Below are 26,134 nucleotides of genomic sequence, written 5' to 3'. Positions count from 1 at the left end.
TGGGAAGAGGCACTCAGAAGCTCCGAGCTCCACCAACAACTCAAGGCAGTCCAGAGGGCCCAAGAACTGGCGGAACGCCATCACGTTCCCGCCCCGACTCGGGCGTCGCCTACGGTAGCGGCTGCTAGGGTGTCCACCCTGGATCCCCCGGCGGCTTAAACTCCTCAGGACCGATGAATAAAAGTTCTTGACTGACTGACTTCCTTACGGGGTTCTTGCTTTCGTTATCTCTTGGTTGCATACATGTGATCAAGAACACCTCGGTTTATTCAGCGACATAGTTTGTGGCGTCTGTATAATTGCTAAAGAGATTTGCTAGCAGCAATAGGCCGAAGTCGAATATTGTGCACTTTTCTTCTCATTTATTATATTTTATGACAACCAGTAACACGTAATTGTACCCCGTGCAGTTCACTACGCAAATACTCCGTATGATGAACGCGACAGAAGATCCAGAAAGAGTACCTTGGCTGAAAATTAGACGAAACTCTCTTCCGTATTTTTTTCGCATCTTCATTACAACATCTCAAAGCCAAGCGAGACATTGGTCTTCCCCTGTTGTTGTCCTACATCTTTCATAAAGAGCATTGCAGCTATCTCCTTCGGGTACAACCGGGCAATGCGCCGTATGGTTTTCATGCGAGTTTTGGAGCTTTTTCCACCAAGAGCAGCCTGCAAAAAATGACATATTATTAGAACTGCGAATAGTGCTAGTTCAAATTGGTTCATGGTGGAGGGTAGTTGAGTTGTGTCTGCGCCGTTTTACACCCTCCACAATGACATAACATATTCTTTATTAATTAGTGATTGTATAATCATGTAACGCCGTAATGATACAACAATGTACACCTGGATTCCTCGTACACATACTGTCGTGTTACCCACATCAAAACTTCGTTGCACTGCACGTTTACGATCACGACACTATATATATATATATATATATATATATATATATATAGACCCATATGAAGTTTTGTATCTCCACCAGCTTTTAGCCGACGTAACTCAAGCGGCATGAAGCACTCGCAAAGGCAATCTTCGGCCCATGCCCACTGACCTGGGATGCAGACGTCAAACATGGTGCTGTCTATAAAGTAATGGAAAAGGAAATGGGGTTGCTTTATAGACAGCACCATGCTTGACGTCTGCATCCCTGGTCAGTGGGCATGGGCTGAAGATTGCCTTTGCGAGTGCTTCATGCCGCTTGAGTTACGTCGGCTAAAAGCTGGTGGAGATACAAAACTTCAAAAAAATATTTCTCAAGTTAAAAAAATAATACCTGTTTGTAACTTTGTCTATGTTTAGCTAATACATAGAGCTTTCAAATGAAGTATCGTGCATATTTTTAGTCCGACCACCAAGGCAAGTTTTTTGACGATGAATACTGAGCTTTTCACAAAAAAAGTTAAATTCGCAATTTTTTTTCAGACGATTTGCTACACCTTCAGCGACTAAATTATTTTTCTTTTGTAGTATGTCGATTAGGCTTCCAGTATATAATTAATTTCTACCCTTTGAGTTTGCCTTGTTCCTGGAAAAAAATATCAAACTTTGCAACTTTGTTCAATTTTGCTCGTGCGAAAAGCCCTCGAAGAATCGATATACATAAACGAGTCATTATTTTTACAGTTACATCACTTCATTAGCTTGCCGGAAATACCATTTTATTGAGTGCATCCTATAAACACCCTTTGAAAAAATTGTTGTTTGATGCCCTTTAGCTCAGTCGGCGCAAAACTACAGACACTCACAAACAGGCGGGAAAATTTTTGGCAACAGAAATGAACGAGCAGAACGAGTTTTGAACTTCAAGAAAAGCGTGGAAATTTTTTCAGCCATATTTGTGATGGTCGGAAAAACGCTGGGTGATTTGGCATGGAATGACCCATATATATATGCGTGCGTGTGTGTGTGTGTGTGTGAAGTTACGTCTTCGATTAGGTTTAGGTTAGATACCCTGGCTTCAAGCGTCACCTATTCGAGACAACCAAGCCAGCTGGGCACGCTTATTTTTTTTAAGAACGCGGTAGAAATGTTTTGCTGTCCGCGCCGTTCTAACCTCAAAATTAGTGCCGCAGTTTGTCAGTTTCCGGCAGCATAGAAAAGCCCATACACAAGCCTCATCTCTTGACACCGTTGCGGCGCTGAGTTTTGTTTTCGTTGAAATAATCTAGCGTAACTGATGCACTCACCTGTTGAAGGCGCGCCGGTAGGCGAGAGAACAAAGCAAGAAAGTTCCTCGGGGTACGTAACTTCATACGATTCCGTATCTGCTCAAGGCGATAAAAACGAAAAAATCTTAAAGATATGTGGGAAATGAAATGGAATAAATACATAACAAGGTGAAAAGACAGAAAAACATAGACGGAGAGACAAACAAAGAGAAAGAAATAAACAGAGAGAGAGAGAGAAAGAGATAGAACGAAAGAGGAAGCGATAGAGAGAGAGAAAGGGAAGAAAGAGAAAGGAATAGACAGAGTGAGAAAAAAGAAATAGATAGAGTGAGAAAAAAAGAAATAGAATGCAACAGGTACAAGAAACAGAGAGAAATAGAAAAAAGAGAAGAAAGGAAGAAAAAATAGAGAGAAATAAGAAAGCCAACCTAGCTCCGCCCTTCCTTCAGGCTTGGCACCACTAGTGCGAAGCTGCCATAATTTTTTAAAACTTTATTGCAATAACAACATTTCGCCTGTGCCTTCACCATCCGATTAAAAGACGCGGATGCCAACGGCGGCTCCAGAAAGGCACATACTACAGGAAAAAGGAGGCATGAGGAGAGCACCGGAATTCATAATGATACGGGCGGCGCAGGATCTCCGGGACAGCTAAGGTACAGTGGGGCGATCCCGAAGGTGAGTGAGTTGGGCATAAAGGCCTAGCGAGCCCTAATTCAAGAATAAAGACCTGGATTCAGATGCTGGTATCTTCTTTGCCTCTTTGATGTTTCGGAGGCACCGACTAGCATGCTAAATAATCACATGTTGTTTACTCTTACGTAGAAACGAAAAATGATGTATCGCGGGAACCACGATTCGATTCCCGCGTTCGTGAAATTCTGAATGCCGTATACCTTCGGAAACGAGCGTCGTGGTCACGCGTCCTGCGAGGCAGGGGCGTAGCCAAGGGGGGGGGGGGGTTGGGGGGGTTCAAACCCCCCCCCGAAATTTTTCAGTTTTGCTTGCGTATATAGACACGCACACATACAAACGCACGCACGAACATACATAAAGTATGGTTGAACCCCCCCCCCCGAAAAAAATTTCTGGCTACGCCCCTGCTGCGAGGATGTCATGCTTGCACGGACCCCGCCTAATCCCTTCCAGCAGTGCTCTCCCGCGCCTCGCGCCACCATCATTCTAGGCTTGTGCGAATAGTAAATTTTAGGCTCGATGCGAATTCGAAGCGAACAGTGAATAATTTGGTCGAATAATTTTGAATAGCATTCCAATAGTATGTATGACATATTACAAAGAAAATCATTCTTTTTACTTCAAAGGGAAGTGGAAGCAATTTTGTATAGTAGCAGGACTTGACTTTCGGTAGAATGCAAGTGATAGCCTGTAAAATACGTTACGTTGTAAAATTTACTATACTTAGAGCATATAAGCTGTCATAACAAGCTTTTAAACTTAAAAAATGATGAATCAGTGTGAGGGTAATATGTTCCTTTAACCTTGAAGTGGGCTTCGCGGCAGTGCAGATTTTTTGGAAAGGTGCCTTCACGGTACAACATTTCTTTACTGCAGTGAAACCACACTTACAGTGGTTACATGTCGTATATGTATGCCTATTTGTTCATTTCGAATACTTTGAAATTTCGAATAATCTTAATTCGTTTCCAAGCGAATTCGAATACTGTTATATTCGTTACAAGCCTACATCATTCCGTGCTCACCCTCGCACACTGACGCTTGCACCTGCAGCCCATAGTCGCGGGGTGGTAATTCATCTCGGAATAGAGCTTTATACCGAGCATAACGGCGACGGTGAAAGTACAGCTAGAACGCTCGTGCAAATGCTGCTGCAATAATGTGCGTGCATCATTTGAAATATAGCGTCCAAACGGAAGTAGAGAAAGCAATCCCGAAAACAACTCACCGTAAACAGCTTCAGTTTCCCTAGCTGTGAATGTAATAATAGTTCTAATTTTGGTTGAACTTTGTGCAGTGAACGAAGTCACTTCAGCTGTGTAAACTAGTGTCTTCCTGTATGAAGAAAATGGTATCAATGACGACAGAAAGAGAAGAGGCCATTGGTACCATTAAAAATGGGAATGACATTAATACCAGTAAATAACTACCATAAAGAAAGCGTACGAAAAAATACTAAAGAGAGGCTTTCTTCGCCTACCCCCATGGATTTGACGTAAATCACTCGCCGAGTAAACTTGGTTGTTTTTTCTGGCTTTATTCCTAGGGCATCTAGCACTATGGACATTGCAAAAAGATACCACACGCACACACACGCATAGCGCAATAGAGCCTTGTTCTTGCTTGTTGTCAGTGTACCAGCAGTGCAGCAGAGAACGTCCTCCTTTAGGCCAAAATCCCCATCCCTGAAACTTAATATTCCTGAAACTGGGCCAATCACAGATACAGCTTAATCTATGCTAAGCACTGCGTGGACCGATCCCGATACCAGTGCACATTTTAAAGCGTGCCCGGCAGTGTAATCAAAGGCGGGGGAGGGGGAGGGTATGCGCATGCGCAGTGAGGGTGGTCACGCCGCACACCACCACCACCACCGGATTGAACTCCGCCATAAGATACTTCGCATCTAAAACGACAGGCCTGCGCGCAACGCGCAGCACAGTCACAGCGAAAGCTCGAAAAGCGGCCTTTCTAGAACCCGTTCCAAACTCTCTTGGGGAAGAGAGAGAGAGGTGAAAAAATGAAGGTGGGGAGGTTAACCAGATGTTAGCATCTGGTTTGCTACTGAGCACTGGGGTGGGGGGAAATAGGGGCAAGAAAGAAGATGTAGAGAGAGACAGGGGAGAGAAAGAAACGCACATACAGCCTGTGACCACTGTGGCAACGCAGAAACAACTGGACATATTTTTTGCGACTGCCCTCAGTACAGTGCACAGCGACTATCTCTTTGCAACGCGCTGAACAAGTTGGATGGCCGACCTTTGTCGGAGGAAAGAATTCTACGCTTAGAAAAGTCACCAAGCGAGTTCTTGGAATACCGATTTTTGCTTACACAGAGCGTTTACTTCAGCTCGGCATTCACAACACCCTAGAGGATATCGCGGAAGCTCAGGAACGCGCACAACTAGCTCGTCTCACTACTACCAAAGCGGGTAGATGCATCCTACGGGATCTCGGTCATTGCCCCGATGTGATCGCAGGAGACTTTTCCAACATTCCTCATTCTGTTCGCGAAAGCATTACGGTGGCGCCTATCCCTAGAAACATGCACCCCGATTATAACCGTGGTAGAAGAAAAGCAAGAGCTGCTAACATCCTTAAGCAAATATACAGTGATCAGCGACAGGTCAGCTTTGTGGACGCTGCCTCCTATAGAGGACGCCAAGCCTTCTCAATTGTAACCATTGATTCTAACCAACAAATTACCAATGCTGCCTCGGTTCGGGCCAGGAACTCAGAAATTGCGGAACAAATGGCAATTGCACTAGCCTTGCTTGATGACACGCGAGACGCTATTTATAGCGACTCGAGGTCAGCAGTAAGAGCATTTGAAAAAGGCGTTATTTCTAAGCAGGCCCTTCGGCTCCTCGAGGGTAAGGAAATCACACACCACTTCATTTGTTGGTTCCCCGCACATCAGGGTCAGATAGAGGGTGTTCCCCCCAACCTCAATGAGTCCGCTCATGGGGCTGCGCACGACCTAACCTACCGCGCTTCCCCCGGACAGCTTGGAGACGACTCCATCGAGAACAGGGACACTCCTTCTACCTACAACGAGATTACAAAATATTTTTACCTCGCTCGCAGAATTTACTCTCTTCCACATCCGCGGCTCAACAGAGCTCAGGCCCTCACGCTACGCCTTTTGCAAACGAATACATATCCTAACCCGTGTCTCCTACACAGGATCTATCCCGATATTTATACCGACAGTTCTTGTCCCTCGTGCGGAGAAATATCCACTTTAGAACACATGCTCTGGCGGTGTGCCCGGTCACACTCTACAGTCGATAATAACTCGGCCAGGTGGGATGTGGCCCTCCGTAGCCCCCTTCTGGCTGAACAACTCTGGGCTGTCCAGCAGGCCCACGATGCGGCCGAGAGGCTTGGCCTTCCGGTCCCTACGTGGGAGCGGCCCGCTACGTGTTGAGACGCGTCCTGCAGGACCTCAATAAAGTTTACCATACCATACCATTGACAAGACGCAACGTCGCAGAAGAAGGCCGAGCAAGCGCTACTGCGCTTGTTGCGATCGACCAGATTTTCTGAACGACTGTAACCAGAACGCCCTTCCTCTGTGTGTTATTAGATGCGAAGTATCTTAAGGCGGAGCTCAATCCGGTGGTGGTGGTGGTGGTGGTGGTGGTGGTGTGCGGCGTGACCACGCTTACTGCGCATGCGCATACCCTCCCCACATACCTCCTCTCCACTCCCCCTCACCATTCCCCCTGTCCTCCACCCACTCCCCTTTCCTCTCTCCTCTCCCCCTATCCACTTCCCCTACCCCTTTCCACTCTTCCTCTGAAACGCGGGCTAGACATGCCGAAATTCTCTCCTGCGCAACGCCGCGATGAGCTCGAGCGCATGCGCGTCCCCTCCCCTTCTCTCTCCTCTCCTACGCTGCCCCCCTCTCGCCCGCCTGTCAACCGCGTTCCCTGCTCGCCCTGTGAGAATTAACGGCCAGGCTAGATGGAAGATACGACGCGCGTAGCGTCCCTCTTCGCGTTCCACGACGCGAGGTCGTAGCATGCCCAACGAACGCCAACGGAACGCGATCGTGCAAGTGCCCCGGCTTCGCATCGGCTCATGGTCCCCATTAGCGGGAGATGGTGTAATTTTTTTTATCTCTTGGGGAAAATTATACAAGTACACATGCAAGGTATCCACCACTCCTTAAATCATAGTTTTTGTGAAGTGGGGAATCACCCACTATACCCCTCTTCTTCTTTCTGCGGATAAGCGAGGCACCCGCTACACGTCAGGCATTATGTGCGCTTTGTAGATGCTGCATGTGGCTGATGACGATGAAGAATTGTGGCTGAGCACTTTGTAGTGGGTGGGAAGCTTTAAACCACACACTCGTTGCGCAACTAGCATTGTGCGACTCCTGGTTTTACTCTTCTGCTACTATATGTTACATATGTTAACGCGATTACTTGCCCGATATGACTCTTGTATATGGTCTTTTTTGCCAGAATTTGAAGCTGTATGTACATAGGCAATAAGGAAAGAAAAAATGAGCGTGGCTATGTGGTAGAACACTCGTCTGCCGCGCAGAGGCCCCGGGTTCAAATCCCACCCGATCCTGGCTGTTTTTTATTTAGTTAATTTTTTATTTTGCGCGATAGCAGTTATGGACATCGGCGCCGACGGCGACGGCGGCAGACGTCTACGGCATTGTTGTTGTGATCTCACAACAGCTTTCGCTGTAAAACACGAATGTAGGAACCGAGACCTATCAGCGTCGCCTCTCAACAAGTGTTTATTTGAAGCAGGACAGAACATACATTGTAAGCGCTTTTCATTCGTCTCATAGCTTTGATCTGTACATAATCACCATGAGTGCATTCTTTTTCTTCATACCGGCTGTTCTCTGGGACGTGACCGAATAAACACGTTGGGTCTGCTTCCGTTATTTAAGTGTCATGCATAGGTCGAGAAACTCACTCATGAGGCGATTCGCTCAAACTCACTCGGGCTTAGACTAACCCGTAAGTTTGTGTCTGGGTGAGTCCGGCTGAGTAAAACGTTGGTGAGTTGGCGTCAAAGCGATTCTGCTTGTAAAGCATTTTGGTGAATGTGAGTACGAGTAAGCACGGCTTAGTATAAAATTTTGACGAATATGAGTCTGGGTCAGCAGTGAGTTTGGTTTATTTTGGCGACCTATGTTTATATGTCCATGAGTCCACAGTAAGTGAATGTGCCATATGGCCACGACTTTAAAGCTATCTAAAAAGAGTCACAGTTTCACCGCAACGGCGAAGCAATGAATGCGATAGCAACAAATTGGAATGTAACGCGAAGAACGGAAAGCAGCTCGAAATTGCCAGCGCGTCGTTCGAGCCCAAAGGACGCACGAAAAGAACGCACACAGGACGAGCGCAAACTATCATGCGTCACAGCTCGATACTTGAAGCGCACTGCTGAAACATAAAACAGGACGCACGAAACGAACGAACAGGTACACACAGGACGAGCGCGAACTAAATGTCGCAGTTGTTGCTTATTTCTGTGTGAAGAGTGCGTTCCTTTCGCAAACGCGGCCGCTGCAGCGAGCGAAGTGACCTTCATACGCTCTGTGACTTCAGCGCGGACATCGCGGGGAAAGCACAAGACATAAAACCCCCCGCTCCAACCCCCCGCCCGCCCCCTTCTTTCCTTGAGATAAGCGCACGAAGGCGACCACGCCCTGTAGGGCGAAGAGCCTCGGTGTTCGCAGGAGCGGGACGACAACCTTTAAACGCGCCCAGCGCACACATCGCGCCATCTCGCTGGTGAGTAAGAAAGCACGCTGAAGTAAAATGGTGTATATAAATAGCTCGCCGTTAGCATGCTGAAAGGCGCTACTCTGCGTGGCTTAGCCGTCTAACGCCACGCGTTTCGGAGCGAGAGGTCGGCCGTTCGATTCCGCGCGTCGGAAAGTATTTCTGAATTATATTTTTTTGTGGCTTTTCTATATATATATACATATATATATATACACATATACGGTCCATGACGGCGGCGACAGCGACGGCGACGGCAAAAATCAGCCGAGACTGTCCATATAATTGCTATCGCAATAATATATCACAAGAAACTCAAGTTTGTTTTTCTTACCCGACAGATGGCGTGCTTACACATCATGTCTGCCTGCTAAATATTTTCGGCCTCAGCATAGTTTCTTGCTAGCTTTATTCTTACATGTTACATCAGCCTCTTGAAACGGGATGAATCTCGCACATGCTGCCCTGATTGGCGAGAAGTTCGTCTGTCGATTTCCGTACCGCAAAGGAGTATATACGTATGTTACATGTTCAACACAGTCAAGAAACTTGTATTTATGCTTCCACCCGCAGTCGTCTATCGTGATTTCTATTTCAATAGGCATACTTCTCTTGCAGAGGCTGCCAAGCTGAGCATGCAACGCTATTTATACATCAATGTGGCCAGCTACCTTTTAGAGAGAATGGGAAACGTTGTAAACGTCCGCAACCAACAGCTATTCCACATATTCTGTCAGTTTGCTTATTGGTGCGGGCAGTTAGTTCACGAAACAAACTTTCCACAACAGCAACCTGTACATTATGGATACCCAAATTTCGTCAAGCAAGCTGCTCGGCTCTTAAGCGATTGGGTATTCAAATGTGAATGTGTTTTCAACGCAGCATTCCGAAATTTTAACTTTAACACACCCCTATTAACAAGCTTTGAATGCGAAGAATCTGCAGAACGATAACAAAGGCCTTTTTAGCTCGATGTTCTTGCCTTGTTGGAGTGACTCAATGTTCCCGTTTCTTTGACCTTATAGTTGCATCGCCCATTTATACGTTAACCATTCTATCGTGTTTTGATACGGCTGTAACTTATCTTTTTTCTTCGCTTTCATCACATGTGTAATTTTTTTTTTTTGCACCTTTCAAGCTGTTTGTAAATCGCCTCCCCACTGCAGTGCCTTTTCGGCGTTGTGGTATACTGAATAAAGAAGTAAATGAATTAACCTTAAAAATCCTATTCTGACCACCATGAGAGGTTTGTGGGCATAGGCGGCACTGGTACTGCAGTGCTTAGAGAACGTTTTAAATTGCCGTGTATAAGAGACTGTTATTTATATGCAAGTTGAAATAACGTACACATGGCGGCAAACGTTTACGGTACGTGGGCTCCACTGCAAATGCGAATTTTTGCTGTTAGTGTATGTTAGTGAAGCTGGTAACGTATTGGTCACAACTGCCACAGGTTGTAACGTTTAATTGGAGGTTTGTCAGACAAAGCGGGAATATAACACCCTCGAAAATTTCGCGTCCCGCAAACTTTTGCTGCAGGGTGTACACCATATTGAATCACTAAAGCTGTAGCTACCGTTCTCTGCAAAATCGACGTACGCTGTTTTATTTGGCAATGCAAGAAGAAATAGGTGATAATAGTCCTGCCTCCGCGAGGGCAATGGCTGGCCTTAATATGTCGACCTCACTCACCAGTGTGTCTCATCTTTGTAGTCAAGTACTACTAGGTATGGAGGTGTGCTGTTGACCATCTCCAATGTCATACAGGGTGAGTTTAATCCAAAGAAAACATCCGTACTTTCAGCCAGAATATACTTTACTGGCGTTCTCACTTGCAGCAGCTGAAATAAAAGGAGAGGCAAAATACTGAACAGGGTCGTGAGCGTCAATACCAGCTCACCCTTCCGCCATACAACAGTACAGGGAGTACTGAACCTGTCGTAAAATCTATAATTAAAACTACCAGCAGCAGTGTCGGTTAGAGCACTGCACGGGCCGGATTTTACGGCCCGGGCCCGGCCCGGGCCCGCTTTATGAAGCCCGAGCCCAGCCCGGGCCCGTGGTTCCAAGCGCGGGCCCGGCCCGGGCCCGGGCGTACATGACCGTACCCAGCCCGAGCCCGGCCCGGGCCCGGGCGTACTTGACCGTACCCAGCCCGAGCCCGGCCCGGGCCCGGGCGTTCATTACTAAACTAATCCAGGCCGCGCTTGTTCATGACCAGGCCCGACCCGGGCCCGCTAGAGGATATTAGTTGTTGATGATGATTGCGCTTTGTAGCGGGCGATCGGACGGAAAATCCGGTGTGTACATGCATCGAAATGTTGCTTTGCCCGCGGTGGTAGCTCAGCGGTTAAGCTGTTTCGCTGTTAAGTCCTAGGACGCGGGTGGGATTCCCGCGGCGACGGCGGCCGCAATTTGATGGGGCGAAATGCAAGAACACCCGTGTATATACTTATCTTTAGGTGCACGTTAGAGAACTCGAGGTGGTCGAAATTGATCCGGTGCCACTACGGCGTGCCTCGTAATCATATCGTGGTTTTGGCACGTAATACCAAGAAATATAAATGAAATGTACCGTATGTGTCAACCTCGAATAAAAGACCGAAATCTTTATTCCTCCCATGGGAACAACCGTGATCTGGCCCATTGATAGTGCTGTTAATATATATACGTGATCTGGCGTGTTTATAAGGAAACCCACCACGATGTACTTGTTACTTTAACAAAGTCTGGTCCAGCAGACGAAACGTTAGTGAAAATATACAATGCCAATCTATATCTATACTGGTGAAAAAAAATAGCACTTCAACTGTTTTTCTATTTTTATTGCTAAGCTTTGTTAAGAGCCAGCTCTTTGCACGTGTCACTTCAGCTTGGCACAGTATACCTTAGACCATGTAATGCATAACGTTCGCGTGTGCTCGAAGGCCCGACTTACGCCTTTTAATGAGCGGGTCCGAGTCCGGCCCAGCCCGCAGCCTCAAGCCCGGGCCCGGCCCAGGCCCGCGGCTTCAAGCCCGGGCCCGGCCCGGGCCCGCACTTTCAAGTCCGAGCCCAGCCCGGGCCCGCCGGAAAACGCTTCGGACGGTCCGGCCCGGCCCGCGGGCCGGGCCGGGCCCGGGCTTTCGGGCCGGCCCGGGCCCGTGCAGTGCTCTAGTGTCGGTATTAACGCAGAACGCATCGCTTATTTTATACCGAAGCTTCTCGCGAAACTAGAAGTGCTTAAGAAACATCGTATGCTTGTTTTTATAATGTACTGAATAACTATATGATCCACAAATTTTACATTTAGAGGGGCGTGGGAAACATTAGGGATGATTCGCTGAGAAATTTTGATAAATATGGTTTTATTGGGCGCTAATTGAGAATTTCTTCATTTGTAGAAAAGAGCAGCGTCAGCGCTGCCGACCAATTTTTCGGAAATACCCTACTCTGCGATTGAAAAGACTCGATTTTACTCTGCGCAGACTTCGCCATCACCGCGCGTTTTACCGTACGCACGAATTTTGCGTTCAAATAGGCAGTTACTACATTTAAATCAGGAAGAGTATGAATAATAATAAAAGTGCAGCGATGAAATCGACCGAAGCCGTAAAGTAAGTAAAACAAGAATGTTTCTTCTTAATTAACATTTTCTGAGCAGTGTTTCTTGCTGACACTTGGTCCTTCAAGAAACCACTGCAATGTCACCTAACGTAATGATTTTAAGATTGTTATGGAATAATAAACACGGCTATTTTTCTTAATATGGCATTGGCAACAAAGGGAACGGCCGCAGATAGTCGGTTAGGACCTAAGAAAAAGTACAGCCACTCATCCGGGGAAGGGAGCCGTGCTATAGATGGTTTCCCTTCTAACGATGAGTACTCCTTCGGTAATAATGTAAATACTAAGCATAATAAGAATTAAATGTTAGTTATCATCATTGTCGTCATCAGCCTGACCACGTCCACTGCAGGGCAAAGGCCTCTCCCATGTTCCGCCAATTAACCCGGTCCTGTGCTTTCTGCTGCCACGTTATACCCGCAAACTTCTTAATCTCATCTGCCCACCTAACTCTCTGTCTCCCCCATCGCGCGTTTGCCTTCTCTTGGAATCCAGTTACTCGTCCCTACTAACTACTAATAAATTAGTGAAGAAGTTAGTCGTCCCTACTTAAAATATTGTCTTTTTTGAGAATCTTTGCAGAAATAGGGCCGGAAGTTCAAGTTTTCGACCGAGAGCCAGCGATACGAACATGTGTCCCTATCGGAAAATCCCTACCTGGAATACGCGAATAGTGTTTGACGTCACCAAAATGAGGACATGCGATTGGATAGGGCATCTATGTTAATTCTCTGTGAGTAGGGCAGCGACGGGTGTGGGCGGAGCTTACATTTATTCTTAGGCTGTAACCGACTATATTACACTTTTAGCACTTGCTACCTAAATCTTTGCTGCTTTGCACAACGATAACCAACAAGAATGGACCACAAAGACGGAACTACCCGCATCATCTCTGTTAAAACACCAATTTCTACCGATGCAGCGCGACATGCCGTTCCCTGATGTTCAATCGCGACAAGGCTGACTCCAAGCCTCCATCCAATATTGGCTGGCTCCAATAAGAAGGTGTTCATGTTTTTAGCTCCAAGTCTGTTCCACCTTTTCGTCGTGACATCAGTCACACTAGTGAATATCGTCACAGCCTCTGAGTACATTTAGGCTGGCCTACAGCGGCGAGATTACGTTGAATATTGAACGAAAAAAGTCCTGCCGTCCTTCTGTTCACTTAATGTTTTTTTTTTCTTATTGACACTGTTATAAAGCCCCAGTACTGCACTAGAATAAGTCAGACCATACATCGTCACCCCTCCAACCAACATTGACAAATTAATTGTTGAGTATGAACGAAAAACAACTATTTTAATAAGTATGCTGCATGTTTGATTCTAGGACGTATACAGCTCGCCAGAACTTGTGAATGTTTTCACCTTTTTAAGGGAGTACTTCCAAGCGCTGCGAGAAATGTCGCAGCTCAAGATATTACCCTAAGTACTGTGCATCTGGCAAACAAAAAAAAGCAGATCCTACGCATTGTGGGAATCAATTTCATGCGAAGCAGTCAGCAAGTAGCAGCCTTCACCGGTCTTTTTTTCTTTGCGCCAAGTGTTACCAGGTAGATGGACGTATTTGTGTAAATTCAGTAGTTGTGCACAATTGCGCTTATCAGGAAAGGCCGGTACACTGATGTGAGGGTAACTCATGATCCGACATAACGTCGGCTTTCACGTTAGAGCAGAGACTCCAGTTTTATTGGCACGATATGCACGATACGGTGTGATGATCTTCATATCGTAAGTAGCGGCCGTAGGCATATTTGCGCAATGTTTGACTGCTACCTTGCAGAGTCATAGCTGTATGTATCTGATGTTTATTACATCGATATAGAAGCGGACATCATGACATGGGCATTGCTATAGAATCTGGCATCACGCTTGTATAGGGTATTCTGACAGCGAAGCTGTTCTTAGTCGAGGCTTTCATGTCCGGGGTCGTGGTAGCGGTGATCACGTGTCCTCGCAGTGTGGCGAGAGTGAAGCTCGGTAGGAAAGGGAGCGCTGCGTGTGCTGCGAGAGGCGAGGGCGGAGGATGTCGAGGGGTGAACCTTCGAGAAACGCGCCAATATGGGGTGACGGCGAGGCGCAGTGGAGTGTAAAATGGCGTGTCAGTGTACAGGAGTTTGCGCTTTCAAGATGGCGAACATTTCTCATTCTCCCGATGAAGAAGCCGCCCGACGTGAGCGTCAACGAGAGATGACGAGAGAACGGGCATGTCGTCGCCAAGCCAACCGCGATGTTTGCGCAAGAGAGACCGAAGTAAGTAAGCGCCAGCGAGCGGAAGACTTGAAAAACATAGAAGTACGATATACCCTGGTGAAGGACGGGCATAAGCTTCGCTGTTTCGACAGTGTTCGCGAAGGGGAGCTGTCCAGATTTTTTTTTTCTGAAGCAGTTTGAAGCACTGGCGGGGCTCTGTGGTAGAATACTTGACTTCCATGCTGAATGTCTGGGTTTGGTTACGGCTTGAGTCGTGTTGTTTGTTCTTTGATAGATAGATAGATAGATAGATAGATAGATAGATAGATAGATAGATAGATAGATAGATAGATAGATAGATAGATAGATAGATAGATAGATAGATAGATAGATAGATAGATAGATAGATAGATAGATAGATAGATAGATAGATAGATAGATAGATAGATAGATAGATAGATAGATAGATAGATAGATAGATAGATAGATAGATAGATAGATAGATAGATAGATAGATAGATAGATAGATAGATAGATAGATAGATAGATAGATAGATAGATAGATAGATAGATAGATACGGTCAAAGTGCCTTTGGTTCGCTGAGAAATGCTTCGCAGTTTAAAAAATCGCCGAAAGCCTCTACTGCATGATCCAGCAGTGAAAATGGTAAATACACTCAGAAATAAGGTAATTATCCTACACTTCGCAACGCTGGGAAGCCATGCTATGAATAATCTGCAACGATACTTCGAAGTGTGTAGGTGAACTACAGCTTTTGCATCAGATGACTCCTACAAGCGTTTTAGAGTCATTATGATCGCAAATTGGACTAATTTGTACTGGTCCATCACGTAGCGCCGTAAATTAACGCACACATACTTAGAAGACGACGGTACAAGTGCTGTTTCGTCTTCCTAATTTGTGTGCGCAGCATGATGGAGCGTTTCAGTTTTACAAACATAATTAATAACCACACAGTAGAGTTAGCCTAATGGCCCAAACGAACTCAAATGGCCCAATATTGTCATTTTGAGGAATTAGAGGGCATACAATCCATGATTCGGTGGGCGAAATTTTAAGAGCGTCAGTGTCCAATTTAATTCCAGACTCACCATAGTTAGAGGACGAAGGAAAAGAAAACTTTATTCACCATCACCCATACGCCCAGGGTTGCCGCTGGTGGCTACTTTGTGCCAAATTAGCTACTTTAGGAAGCCGTTAAGCCTCGAAAATTTCATATTATCGCGGTGGCTACCTTGTAGATGCGCAAAACTTTTGTTTTGGCGCAGCATAAGTATAGCATAGCATAGAAAGAAATGGAAAGACGGAAATAGAGGGGCAGAAACGAAAGAACGAAAGAAAGAAAGAGAAAGTAAGAGAGAGGCAGAAATAAAGAATGAGAGAAAGAGGAAGCAAGAAACAGAGAGAATGAAGGGCAAGAAAGAGAAAGATAGAAAGAGCGAGAAAGACAAATAAATACATAGAGAGAGAAAGAAATAAATCGAAATAAACAAAGATAAGCAAGACATGGAAAAAAACATAGAGATGAGAGAACAAGAAAGAAACAGAGGAAGACAGAAAGAGGAAAATAAAGAGAAAAGAAGAAGGCCGTCCAGCTCCGCGCTTCCTTCAGGCTTGCCACCTCTAGTGCGAAGCTTCCTTTTTAGATGCGAATTATCTTAAGGCGGAGCTCAATCCGGTGGTGGTGGTGGTGGTGGTGGTGGTGGTGTGCGGCGTAACCACCCTTACTGCGCATGCGCATACCCTCTCCACACACCTCCTCTCCCCTTCCCCACTCCCCTCTCCACTTTCCCTCTCCCCTCCTCCTTTCCCATACCCCTCTCCCCTCTCCCTTTCCACTCTTCCTCTGAAACGCGGGCTAGACATGCCGAAATTCTCTCCTGCGCAACGCCGCGATGAGCTCGAGCGCATGCGCGTCCCCTCCCCTTCTCTCTCCTCTCCTACGCTGCCCCCCTCTCGCCTACCTGTCGACCGCGTTCCCCGCTCGCCCTATGAGAATTAACGGCCAGGCTAGATGGAAGATACGACGCGCGTAGCGTCCCTCTTCGCGTTCCACGACGCGAGGTCGGTAGCATGCCCAACGAACGCCAACGGAACGCGATCGTGCAAGTGCTCCGGCTTCGCATCGCCTCATGGTCCCCTTTAGCGGGAGATGGTGCAATTTTTTTTTCTCTCTCTTTTTTTGCATGGATTGCGAAGCTTGTCTTTCTTTCGGACTCGTCCAGCAGATAGGGGGGACGGGGGGGGGGGGAGGGTTTGATGCGTTGAGAGTTTCTTCCCCCTAATGGATAATCCAGCGCACGCCTATGCAACCGAATATGGCGCAATGTACAGCCACTGTGTCTCAGGCAAGGCAGGCGCGCAAACCTGTTATGACTCACTTGAGACGTATTTAGTTGGCGCAAAAAAAAAAGGACGACGGACACGGCGAAGGATCAGACAGGACCCTGCCTTAGCAAAACCATTGGCAACAACTACAGTGAAAGACATGACAATGCAGAGTCAGATCTGTCTCTAGAAAATAATACAGTCAAACCCGAACTATTCCGTACTCGGATAAATTACATTATTCTTTATATCTAACTATTTTCGAACAAGACAACGCTTTGACATTAATGCGCAGGAAAATTTATGATTTCATCGAACAAAAATAGACGGAACACTTCATACGTCAAACATCGCAAATCACGAAACGCCTCAAGAAGTTGGTTTTCCCTCGCCAGACATTGGCTTTTTCTCGCGAAAGGGGTCTTTTCCGCATGCATTTGGGAGAGCGAGCGGTGTTATTCGGAGGGCGCCGCGCGCAGCGAGTAGAAACTACCGTTTGCCACCAGGTGCTTTCTCCCACGACTTGTCGTCGCCCGTCGTGCGCGGTCAGTCGCGGTCGCTGTTCTTCTACTCCGCGATTCTCCGCTCACTTTGTTAACGCGATGGTTGCCGTGAAACGGAAGAACCTGTTGTTGGTCGCGAAGTCGGCGATCAACAGCATTGATGAACGTAGAGAAGTCTGACGTCGCCGCTGCGTGCAGCATCCCAAGAGTCGCGCTGAATACGACACTGAAGAGCGAGACCGACATTAGGGCCAAGGCGGACTAGAAGCATCCGGCGCCCGACGACTAAGCACAGCTGCGTGTGAAGATGTTGAGGCGCTGTTCACATCGACACCGTATTTTCTCGCGTATAACCCGCCCCTGCATATAAACCGCGCACCCAGCAGCGAACCACGGAAAAATAAAAACTACAAAAAATCACAGCATATCCACGGGGTGAATGATGATGAGTGGGGCGAAGCTACGGAGGGAATCATCTGTAAACCGTGAAACTCTTCCGTGAAATGCGCCCAGTACATAATATAAAGAGTGTGAAACATCGTGTATATATTAAACATCAAACATTTATTGTACTGTTGGTTTACGTGGTCCCTTCATTATCACTTGTGATCGGTGAAATGCAAGGAAGAAGTCCGCTCCCGAGCGAAAGAGCGCCAAGAGCGACCGCATTCCCCGCTCGCCCTGTGCGAATTAAAGGCAAGGCTAGAGGGAAGACAGGACGCGCGTTCCACGACGCGAGGTCGGTAGCATGCCCAACGAAAGCCAACGGAACGCGATCGTGCAAGTGCTCCGGCTTCGCATCGCCTCATGGTTCCATTTAGCGTCCCAAAACCAAATATATTGCTCAAGGTGTGCCTTGCGTTTTTCGTAGAAATAATTTCTTTATCATGTACATTAAGACGAAAAGTTGAAAGCTCACTAGAGTGTATCGCCCGCAAAGTATGTCTTTTAGTGTGATTTAACTCTCGTACGGCAGGGTCCTCGCCCGTTGACGATCGGGCGAGGTGGCTACATACAACTACTACTACTACACTTTAAGAAAAACATCTGGCGTTCTTTCGTTCTGCTTTTACAAAACATCTGGCGTCTTTCGTTGGTTTATTTCATCAATCAACGGCGTTTTGAACAAAATTTTTATTGTTTAATCACGCACAGGAGAAATCTCACCAGGCACTACCTTGGAGGTAAACAATGGCTGCTAATGGGAATGAGAGACAGAAGAAGTCGGCTTTTAGCTAACACTTACACTTCTACTTCTACTAACGTTTCCTACTGGAACATGCCAATGGCTGCTAATGGGGAATGAGAGACAGAAGAATTCGGCTTTTAGTTAACGCGCACGCTGCGAATTTTTTATTGTTCAACAACGCACAGGAGAAATCTCCCACCGGCACCACCTTGGAGGTCAAAGCGTAAGACTTGTTACGGACTACTACGATGACTACGATTACGAGGGACGAACGGGTGCCGCCTTAAGGAGCTTCGCCCCTAAAAAATATCCCCGCGCGTTGCCGTGAAGCCGGCTTCGTTGCATTATTGTACAGCAATGCTGTGGTGCCAACCTGTGCACCCAAATCCACACCAAAAATACCGTTGATAATTCTTCAAAAGTTTTATATCGAATTACACAAGACATCGAACTATTTCCCGTGTTTTTACGAGTTAGCTATATGCGGGTTTAAAAGCATATGCGGCTGGTATTCGCATCAACCCAGAACTGCCGCTTTTTTCTGACCCGAGCAGGTCAAAAAAACACTACGGAGCTGGGTTTGAGCAGGCAGCGCTTGGCACATTCGTGTTCAGGCCGGACCCGCGCCAGGAACGCAAACGATCGAGGAAAACAGAGGGGCTCAGTTTTTTTCTTTGTTACAGACAATGAATGTATGGAAGGCACACAGCTAAAATTGTCAGGGTTTAGTTTACATTGAAATTTAGAAATAATAACGAAGGAGAAAATCAGGAGTTGGAAAAAGAACAGCATTCCGCAAGTTGCAGTCGAACCATCTCCATCCCTACACTCACATTCCCTTCCCTTGCGTGGCAGCCGTCCGAGTCTGCTTAAATTATTGCCGAGGGAGTTGCCAAGAGAGTTTGGAAACGCATGCAAACCACTCTCCTAGCTCACTACGCTTAATCAGTTGAACTGCCATGTTTAAACGTAGGCAATCTTACAATGAGCTTACCTTTTCTGCATCGACATTTTTTTCTTCGGCGAAGCAGAAGAGAGGAGTGTCGTAGCGTACGAATAACAATACAGAGCTTATCAGAAATTTCATGTCGCTTCTTCTTCGGGTGTTTGCGGTCTGCTTTGTCTCGACCGATGTATGCACAGCAATGTCACAAACTAATACGCGGAAGTGCTTTTTTGCTGTAGCTGATAGGCATAAAGAGCGCATTTCGAACAGCAAGAAAAGATTTACAGCGTAGGATAGGAATTCGTAAATATGACTCAATTAAAAGAATTACTCAGTGCTGAATATCAATCAAAACGACGCTTTGAAAGTTAAAGCGTCACAGGTCACCAGCAAATGCCGCATCGTGAAACATGTTTTCCTCGTTAGGTGTGTGCGAATAAATTTCAAATCGCATTCTCCACGTATGAGTGCGTATGTGTGCCTGCGTGTATGTGGGCATGCGCGCGCACGTATGTGTTTATCACAAGCACATATACACGTCTGTAGTACGTTGGAACGCGTATCCCCTTCTGCATATATCTTGTTCAGTGATCTGCATTAGTACCTGCTATGATGCTTATACGGGTACCGCATAACCTTTTATGTTGAAAACTTCTGCGGCCACCGCGCGCAATGGCCATGGTCCAGTGCTTACGGTTTCTGGCTCCTAACCCGAAATACGCGGGTTCGATCCCGGCCGCGGCAGGATCGCATTTCGATAGAGGCGAATGCCAGGGGCCCCTGCACTGTGCGATGTAAGTGCGCGTGAAAGAACCCCAGGTGGTCGAAAATTATCTGAAGCCCTCCACTATACGGCGTGCCTCATAATCAGATCGGAGCTTTGGCACGTTAAATAAAGCAATTATTGAATTAATTAGAACTTATCCTGCGAAATACGCTATATTTCCAATTTGAAGCCAATCAACAATTCTTGGAATAGGCTTATTCATTACCTCGCCAACCTTTGTGGGCGTGTGCGTGAGTGATAAACATCGCCGGAGCGTGCAATGATCGCGTAAAATACAGGCTGCATATACTAAAGTGAATCTTTTTTTTTCCAGAACCGAGTCGTCGCCAGGGCCCGGGACGCGATCGCGGCCAGAGGATTCCTGGACTGACGGACCCTCCCACCTATGGTGACACAGAGCTTACGAGCTAGGGAGCACTGTTTCGGCAAATTGAAAGTTTATTTCATCATCATCATCATTAGAACCGCCCATTGTAAATTGAGGCCGCGACTCACGAACTTGTAAATAGAAGAAGTGAACGTAATAGGTCACTTCAAATGTCAAACCTACCCTTGAAACGGAGAAGGAGGTGATGCGATTTCGCTGTTGGCAAACAATTAGGAGTGACATTTCCACGTTTACACGCAACACGTGTGGGGTTTCGTTAATTGCTTCGACTCTGAATTATGTGACGGATGGACTAGACGGTTGTTGAGCGCTAATAAGGGATAGAGAATATACACACGGAAGCAACGAAGAAAGATCCCAAAGAAACGGAAGCGATCACCAACTGCTTTTCGCAACGCGTGGTGATCCTTTTAGTGCAAACAACAGTTAATTATGAGACCCCCTCAACACGACCATACTTTTAGTGGTTATTTCGAACAATTCTTATACAACCTCAAAGGAAATACGCGGTGGTGCGGAGAATCAAATTGACCACACTTCTGATACGCTATTGCATCAACTACGCTTTGATATTAAACAGCGTTAAAATAGGGTACCCAAAGCTTTGCAAAGTACGCAGTCGTCTTGGGTGAACTGTCGCCCACGCGCATGCGGCAAACGCGAGCGCCTTGGGTGCGCGCTGTTTTTCGAGAATGGTTCGTATTCCCAAAGAATACAAGTTCTGGGTACCCTATTCTATAGGATCTATTGCCTACACACTTTACGTTCTACATAGAACCGAATAAAGGGCCGTCCGCTGCATAACAGCGAGGCAACAGCGTCCGTAAGCATGAATATTCAGGCCCTTTGTATAAAAGTATTTAACGCAGAATGTATAAAAAAATGTTTACTTTCAGCGTCAACAACACAGGTGACAGCTAGCTTCCTTCTCCACAAAAAAAAAAGCTATTAAACTGCGACAAAAAAAAGGGACTCAGACGAGGGTTGGAGGAAGTGTTTGAACAGCTAGACTGTAGTCTAGCTGTTTAAACACTTCCTGGGAAGAAACACTTCCATGGGAAGAAACAAGAATCAAGGTTAACGGAGAATGGTTCAAGAACCTACGATTTGCAGATGACATAGTGCTTTTCAGTAACGATAGCAACGAATTACAAGAAATGGTTGAGGAATTAAACCAATTCAAGTAGGCCAAAAATGAATATGATGAAGACAAAGATAATGCTGAATAGCCTAGCAAAAGAGAAAGAGTTCAAGACTGAAAACCATAGACTGGAGTGTACACAAGGATATGTATACCTAGGACAAATACTAACAGGAGAGCCTAATCACGAAAAAGAAATTCACCGAAGAATAAGAATGGGCTGGAGCGCAACCACTGCATACTGCCAGTTCTAACATATGGGGCTGAAACATAGAGAATAACAAAACAAAATAACAAAACAACTAGAGAAAAGGTTGAAGACCACGCAGCATGCAATATGGAACGTAAAATGATAGGAATAACATTAAGCGATCGGAGGACAGCAGAATGGGTCAGGGAACAAACAGGGGTTGCAGATATCCCAGTTGACATCAAGCGAATGAAATGGGCGTGGGCTGGCCGCGTAATGCGTAGAACAGACAACCGATGGACAGTAAGATCAACGGAATGGTTTAACCAGGGATGGGAAATGCAGTCGACGAAGGCAGAGAGTTAGACGGAGTGACGAAGTTAAGAAGTTCGCAAGGATACAATGGAACCAGCTCGCACAGGATAGGCTAAAGTGGAGGCCATTGGGAGAGGCCTTTGTCCTGCAGTCGACTAAAACAGGCTGAGAATGGTGATGATGATGATGATTATGATGATGATGATGATACCACGCAGCGAAAAAAAACGCAGCACAGTCACAGCAAAAGGTGGAAGAGCGGCATTTCTAGAGCCCGTTGTAAACTCTCTTATGGATACTAATACAAGTACACTAGCAAGGTACCCACTACGCCACAAATCATAATTTTGGGGAAGTTGGGAAGCACCCACCACGACATTATTCGTCACTCTGCGGAGAAGCGAGGTACCATCTGTAAGGCATCATGTGCACTTTGTTGATGCGACGGTTGATGACGATGAATTATGGCTGAGCCCTGTGTAATGGGTTGGCAGCTTTAAACGACCCACTAGTTACGTAACTCGCACTGTGTGACGCCCGGTCGTTATTTAACTCTCCCACCCTGCTTTATAACATAGGTTAACGTGAGAAAGAGAGAGAGGGGGGAATTAGCTTTATTGAGACCCTGAGGAAATGGAAATGGCCTTATGGACTTCCTTGGCAACCAATAGCAGTGCACTTGCGAAGACCCCACTGCCCTATAAATCATCATAATTTTTGTGAAGGGGAGCAGCCACTATGCAATTTTTCGTCATTCTGTGGAGAACCGTGGTACCGGCTAAACACCTGTAAGCAATTACGTGCACTTTGTTGATGCTGTGGCTGATGACGATGAAGAATTATGGCAGAGGCATTTGTAATGGCTTGGAAGCATTCAACAACCCACTCGTTACGCAATTCGCATTGTGTGACGCCTGGTTACAGAATTCGCGTTGTGTGACCCTTGGTTGTTGTTTTACTCTTCTACCACACTACATTACATATCTTAATGTGACTCCTTTCCGATATGAAGCCTGTATAGGGTGCTTTTGCAAACCAGTTTCAAGCACCGGCATGGGTCTGAGGTAGAATACTGGGCTCCCAGGTAGAGTGCACAGGTTCGAACCTCGTTCCATCCCGGATAGTTTTTCTTATTTAGTTATTTTTTTCCTCTTATTTCGCGCGATAGTGGTTACGGACACCGGCGGCGGCGGCGGACAATTACGGCGCCAAAAGCGGCCCTTGTGATCTCATAGCTTTCGCTGTAAAAAAATGGTAGTAAATTGAGACTGAAAGAATGCATGTAATGCCGCTGTTATGATAACGGATAGCCTACATTAGCCAACAACAGCAAACTCTAAACATACTAGCCAGTGCCAGTAGTGCGCGAGAGAGACATACTTTATTTAGTGACATTTGATTTTTGTCAGGTTCAGGCGGTGTCTGACGGCCACCTCTTCAGCCCTTTCCATTGCCCGGTGAAACTTGGCCCTCCCTAACGGAGAACCCGGCGCACGCCTGGTGAGAAGAAACAAGATTGAGGGGGGTAGAGATGCGGGCTTGTCCGTCTGTAATGCTTCTTGGATGTGGGTGCGAAAAGACAAGGACGAAAGGAAGAAAGACAGACACACTGGCGAGCACCAGTGTGTGTCAACGTTGGTATGTGTGTTTTTCTTCCCTTCGTCCTTGTCTTTTCGCGCAAACATCTAAGAAGCAAGATTGAGGAGAGTGCGTGCAGAGCACGTGCACAAGTGTTACGTTTTCCACATCCCGATGACATGCGAAGCAAGTTGTTTGACAAACTGGCAGATGCCTCAATGCATTTAGGCATCTGCCATCTGCCGACTCACTATTTGGAAGCCTAAATGATAGGCTACGCAAATACAAAAATAATGTGTACAAGGCGCCGCCCGATGGTCTCTTCCACGGTACTTCAGAAAGAGGAAGTGTCGGCCTCTCTTTATAACGCGAAACAGTTACTCTGGCCTTGAGCGCAAACAAAATTATTTTATTGAGGCGAAAGCCTTAAATGGCTCATCGACCGAAAAATCTGGCATCCGGTGGCGTCGTGCGCACGAACGATACCAAAAGTCTCGTTATTTTTAACACAGATGTAATGACGCCAATTGATTAGCAGGTCAAATCAGAGTAAATTCAAAGTAAATTTAAAGTGAATCAACGTACATTAAAGGGAATGAAGAGTGATTCAAGTGAATTAAGTGTGTCTCGCTTCTGCTGTGACCTCCTCAGCTATAAAGAACCCGATTCCCGATGGTACAAAAGTGCTCGGCACGACGCTGGCCCAAGGTCATTGACCAACCTCGGCCATAGGTCAGCTGCCGACGTCGGCCCACATTTGGGGATTGACACTGGCCTCAGGTTGGCCGATGTTATGGCCACCGACATTGGGCCGACCTAAATGGCCAACCTGGCCGATTGCCAGCCACTCTAGGGCCGCGTTTGGCCCTGTGAAAATATGCTCATGGCCAGGCGCCAGTCACTCTATATATAGTGCCAAGCTTGGGCCGGTGAAATGGCCAGTTGCCAGCCAATGCGGAACCACGCCTGGTCCGTTGTTTATTCGCGCATACGGTCACCTGTAAGCCACGTAGGACCCAGCTTGGCCGAGGAATAATTAGCCTTGATTTTTCGCGATGGCACATTTTCGTACATGCAACACTAGGAGGGAACCCCCGTCTTGCACAACGGTGTAAAGTCGGCAGACACAAGTACAAAATGCAGAAAATTCTTTTGACCATTTATTGAAAAACTTTACACATCAAAACAGTGCAGAAACACACAGTGAACTAAGATTGTCTGTATAGGAACACAAATGCAGTTCACCACATCCCCAGTACATGGACGTAAAATGGCACAAGAAAGTTTGCACAAGTTTATTGCACAAGAAGACTTGCGGCGCAGAAACTTTCACTTGATACACGTGAGCTCGCTGCCTAGCTGCCGCCTCTGCGTTCCGCCATCTGTTATGCAGTGTCAGGCAAGCAGATAAGCCCACCTCTTCAACAGCTCGCACACTTTGGTCGGGACTATCATGCTTTATTCGCGTCCCATATTTTCTTCACTTAGTGTAGTGTTCCAGCGTGTATTGCCACGATGATTTCGCGTTTGTGTCACGCAATTGTTATACGTTGTGTCTTTTCTTGCGTCGCGGCAGAGTGTGATTTGCCTGTGTTTAGTTTGAGTATTCCTTCGTGATCACTGATTTCGGGGCGCGTGATTTTATTTTGTTAAAGCGAGTGTATGTTTTTACGTTGTCTTGTATGTTTTACGTTTTACTTGTAGAATTACAAATGCAATTTTGACTAATTAATTGAACTAGTAGTTCAATTAGTTTAATTACTAGTTCAAAAGTAGGTTTAAAGTAGTTTAATTAGTAGTTCAAAAATAGTAGTGGCTTCTCCAGTGTACAAGGAGCAATATAAACTAGGTTTGTTTTTGCATAACGCTGTTCCTCTTTATTTTAAATCGTGCTGCGTGAAAGTTGTAGACAATTACTGTAACGTATAGGTAGACAAAAACACGCAACGCTGTGCTTATTTTACATCATGGAGTGGTTTATCATAGTTGCCCCGGCTTATTTATGGAATGGAAATGGCTTTAGTATAAGTAGCGTAGCTAACAGCGAGTTTACTGTATAGATAGTGAAAGATGTGGCAGCCATTATTGATGCTACCTACAATTAAACGCAATGCTGTCAAGCCGCAATCAAGCTGCGAACGCAGCAACCTTCTGTGACATATACTATGTAATGTCAAATAATGGTTCACGAGAACGGTATGAAGGTGGACCGATCCAGAAAAAGACAGTTATGACAGAAAAGATTAGAAGTCCGTCTGAGTATGAATGTTCCCGCCAGTGGTTTGAGAAATGTCAGCAGTTAGACCATATG

General features: G+C 46.2%; 1 protein-coding gene across 1 annotated transcript; it reads right to left on the bottom strand.

The window, feature by feature from the left end:
• Positions 1 to 350: 350 nt before the first annotated feature.
• On the bottom strand, positions 351 to 19,638 carry LOC119397934 (uncharacterized). The gene is made up of 5 exons (XM_037665237.2): positions 19,473 to 19,638; positions 10,331 to 10,479; positions 4,102 to 4,208; positions 2,196 to 2,273; positions 351 to 672 (listed from the first exon to the last, which is right to left on the bottom strand). Exons 1-5 carry the CDS (start codon positions 19,563 to 19,565, stop codon positions 527 to 529), a joined length of 573 nt encoding a protein of 190 aa, XP_037521165.1. The 5' UTR covers positions 19,566 to 19,638; the 3' UTR covers positions 351 to 526.
• Between the last annotated feature and the right edge of the window lie 6,496 nt (positions 19,639 to 26,134).

Source organism: Rhipicephalus sanguineus, chromosome 6 (genome assembly GCF_013339695.2).
Source record: "Rhipicephalus sanguineus isolate Rsan-2018 chromosome 6, BIME_Rsan_1.4, whole genome shotgun sequence".
NCBI classification, from domain to species: Eukaryota; Metazoa; Arthropoda; class Arachnida; order Ixodida; family Ixodidae; genus Rhipicephalus; species Rhipicephalus sanguineus.
The sequence above is the reverse complement of the archived record's forward strand: the minus strand, read 5'-3'. Positions and strand labels throughout refer to the sequence as shown.

Bases quoted from the DNA above. Each gene is read 5' to 3' on its own strand.
- LOC119397934 (XM_037665237.2), bottom strand. From the start codon at position 19,565: ATGAAATTTCTGATAAGCTCTGTATTGTTATTCGTACGCTACGACACT. The intron at 4,209-10,330 runs GTGAGTGAGGTC...TTCTTCATACAG, and splicing joins TACAAAGATGAGACACACTG to GAAGACACTAGTTTACACAG. The intron at 2,274-4,101 runs GTGAGTTGTTTT...CGCCTTGAGCAG, and splicing joins GGAAACTGAAGCTGTTTACG to ATACGGAATCGTATGAAGTT.